We start from the raw sequence: 3,462 nt of genomic DNA on the forward strand, positions 1-3,462 counted from the left end.
TTTTTTTTTTTCTTCTTCTTCCTTTTATTTTTGCTCTGCCGATCTCTAGAGCCGCCACTCCGTTCCCTTCGCTCCGCACCTGCCCGCGGGGTTTTCCTCCTTCCCTCGCCGCCTTTCTCAGGGCTCTGTCTCTCTCCTTCCGACCCCTTCTTCTTCCTCCTCTCCTCCATCGGAGCGGGGCCCGGAAGAGACTCTGGGGCCGCGCCTTCGCCCCGAATCGTTGTGCAAAGTTGCGGGCAGGGGCAGCGGTGCCCCCGCAGCAAGATGGCAGTTCGCTCGGCTCCCCCGCGTTATCCCCGGGATGTGGCGGCGGCGGCCCCCGGCAGAGGTGCGCCGGAACCAGGGCAGCGCTTTGGCTTACGTTTTCGGATTATGGTTCCGTAGGGCCCCGTGTAAGGGTTCTTTCAGTGCCCGCTGCCGGGGCACGGCCGGCCGGGAGCGCACGGAGCCCCGCCGCAGCGTTTTTTTGAATTGCTCGGAACGGTCCCGTTATTGTGGTTATCGCTGCTATTACACCGCCACCGCTGGGGCGATGGTCCGAGCCCCGTTAATGCTGCCGAGGTGGGCAGACGGACCTCCGTCTCTCCCTCCGAGAGAGGAGCTGGCCGGTGGGGGAAATGACCGGAGGGCGATTTTGAGGAGCACGGGTTTTGATTTCATCTTTTGTTTTTCTTTTCTCCCCCTCTCTCCCCTCCCCTCCTCCCCCGTACCCCCTCCCCGTGTCTCCCCCCCTTCACCCTCCCCCCCTAGGAGCGCCACGACAGTGCCAGCAACGGGACGGCGCGGCTGCCCCAGCTGGGGGCCGTGGGGCAGTCCCCGTATAGCAGCGCCCCGCCGCTCTCGCACACCCCCAACGCCGACTTCCAGCCGCCCTACTTCCCCCCCCCGTACCAGCCCATCTACCCCCAGTCTCAGGACCCCTATTCCCACGTCAACGACCCTTACAGCCTCAACTCCCTGCACACCCAGCCGCAGCCCCAGCACCCGGCTTGGCCGGGCCAGAGGCAGAGCCAGGAGCCGGGTTTGCTGCACGCGCACCGGGGGCTGCCCCATCAGCTGGGGGGGTTGGACCCCCGCCGCGACTACCGGCGGCACGACGACCTGCTGCACGGCCCGCACGGGCTGGGCGCGGGGCTGGCCGACCTGCCGCTGCACTCCATCCCTCACGCCATCGAGGACGTGCCGGTAAGCAGCGCCGGACCGCGGCCCCGGGGAGGGAACGGGGGGTTAGAGGGGGGGGGAACACGGGGCGAGGGAGGGGCCCCCGAAATGTAATAGAAGGGGAGGGAGGAAGGGAGGAAGGCCGAGCCCCCCTGCCCAGAACAATGGGCTCGTGTGTTGCGCCCGCTGAAATGAGGATAAATCAAATGAGTGTCGGCGTTAACAATATCTTTCCTTCTCGGTGACAATGAGATGTTGCGATTGGGAGAATGTTTACTATAGCCACAGGGCCGGGCGTGTGGGGATCTCTCGTTCGCGTGGGGTCTCTGAGAGCGTCTTCCCTGGGAAACGCTCAGGGAAAGGGGTAAAAAAAAGTCGGGGAAAGTGGCCTAAGGAAGAGAGGTCGGTTCCCCACGATTACGGGATGGTGGCATCTCAAGTTGTGAGGGGACGCAGGGAGATCCCTTCTCCAAAGGAATTAATGGACAAGTATCGGAAGAGGGGTGTGTGGAGCTGCTGCCATGTTCTTCCAGCAGCAGTACAGAGGGATGGATGACCCCACAGACCATTGGCTATACCTATGGGTTATCAAATCCCAGCCAGACCCGCTGCACTTCTATTAAATTAAATGTGCGGAGCCCATTGGGCAGCGGGTTATTCGGGGAATCCAATTCTGTTATCAGTAAGCCCGGATTTAAAAAAAAAAAAAAGGTTTCTAATGAAGCATGGCAATACAGAGGGCTGTGACGGAGCAGCCGGGCCATTGTTCCGCAGGAGAGTGCCTTATGCAACGCAATGGGGACGTGAGCAAAGTTCCTCTGCCGGTGTTCTCCCTGCAAACAGAAGCAGAACGTGGCAATAGATGCACGAAAGCTCGCGGTGCCCGTGCGGAGGGGCTGAGGCTGCGAGGGAGAGGAGGGAGCTGTGGTGTCTGGATGTGATTTCTGCCGAAATGCCATCCCAAATTACGGGATCAAATCTTACAACAATATATTCGCTGACAGCTTAATGAGTACAGTTTCGCGTTGCAAGGATGATGCTCAGACCAACGTACCTCATTTTGGGGGGCGTTTGGAAACCTTTTGAAAATTACGCTCGTGGAAAATGGGGAATTTATGGCAGCCCTCCCCCCCGGTTGAATTTAGCCGCAGAAAATTGCCGCTCGTGTTCCACACTTTTGCAATAAATACAAACGCTTTCCAGAGCGGAGGCTTTAGTGAGCCATTGGGATCCGTTAGAAACGAGTCGGTTCTTTTAACCCGATGCGAAATAACGCGGAGGCAACAGCAGGAACAAACCAATTTGTTGCCGGTGAGCCCCTGACTGCTGCAGGAACGTGACCAAAGCTCACTCCTCCATTCCCCCTCACTCTGTCTCGCTGTGCCCTGCAGAGATTGCAGTACAAATCGCTCCGTTCGCGTCTGAAAGACCCACGAATTAACGGCGCTGCCGTAGTTTGTGAGAGCTGAGTGCCATCTGTTTTAAATCCTTACCCAGCCCGGCCCTTGTTTGTTTTTTTTTGTTTTGTTTTGTTGTTTTTGGATGTGTTTTTTTTTTTTCTTTTCTTTTCCCTCTCTGTAAAACGGAATGGGCAGGGTGAGTGCGGGAAGGCACAGAAATAGGGGAGTAGCTGAGAGTATCCGTTGTGTGAGGGGGAAAAAAAATACGGAGCTTTGGGTCGCTTGTGGATTTTCCCGTTGCTGCCACGTTCGGCTTTAACAAAAGGGACCGGTGGAGATTTAGGAAAATCGAGGAGACGGTGAAAATTATTTAATCATAAATACCTCGGTGGGATTTTAAACTTAACAGTCCTCCCCGTACGGAATATGTGCAGAAATAACACAAATAAAAGTATTATGCCACACTACATTGACTTTATGGGTTTAGGGTGCATGCATAAAGGGATCATATTTCCCCATATAGTTAAAACACGAGAACTGCGGCAGTAGTCATTTCTGAACATTTCTCAATTTAATTATACTTAAATCCAGAAGCACTTTAGGCAAGTTACAAATGAGAGCACGGAGTATAATAAAACCTGTAATAAAGCAACTTAGTACCATCCACCCGGAATCATTGAGATCAGGCACAATTAACGGGAGCATAAATCCAAGGCAGAATGGAAAATGTTAGGATCAGTATTATTGTTGGACAAAGACTAGAGGAGGAAGTAATAGTTTTTTAAATGGTAATGCCTGCGTTTTGTAACGATTGCGAAACCTTCTATCTCAGCAGCGCTGGTGTTAATTTGTAAACACAGCCAGGCATTATATCGCCTGTCACTTCTTTCGGATTTAGAAA

General features: G+C 54.6%; 1 protein-coding gene across 1 annotated transcript in view; it reads left to right on the forward strand.

Annotated features, from left to right (window-relative positions):
* The window catches only part of TFAP2A (transcription factor AP-2 alpha), a 13,538-nt gene that overhangs the window by 3,103 nt on the left and 6,973 nt on the right, over nt 1-3,462 (forward strand). The window contains exons 2-3 of the mRNA XM_031552688.1: nt 751-1,185; nt 2,553-2,619. Of these exons, the coding sequence (XP_031408548.1) occupies nt 751-1,185; nt 2,553-2,619 (502 nt within the window). The remainder of the gene's footprint in view (nt 1-750; nt 1,186-2,552; nt 2,620-3,462) is intronic.

The sequence above is a fragment of the Meleagris gallopavo genome, chromosome 3 (assembly GCF_000146605.3).
Source record: "Meleagris gallopavo isolate NT-WF06-2002-E0010 breed Aviagen turkey brand Nicholas breeding stock chromosome 3, Turkey_5.1, whole genome shotgun sequence".
In the NCBI taxonomy this organism is placed as follows: Eukaryota; Metazoa; Chordata; class Aves; order Galliformes; family Phasianidae; genus Meleagris; species Meleagris gallopavo.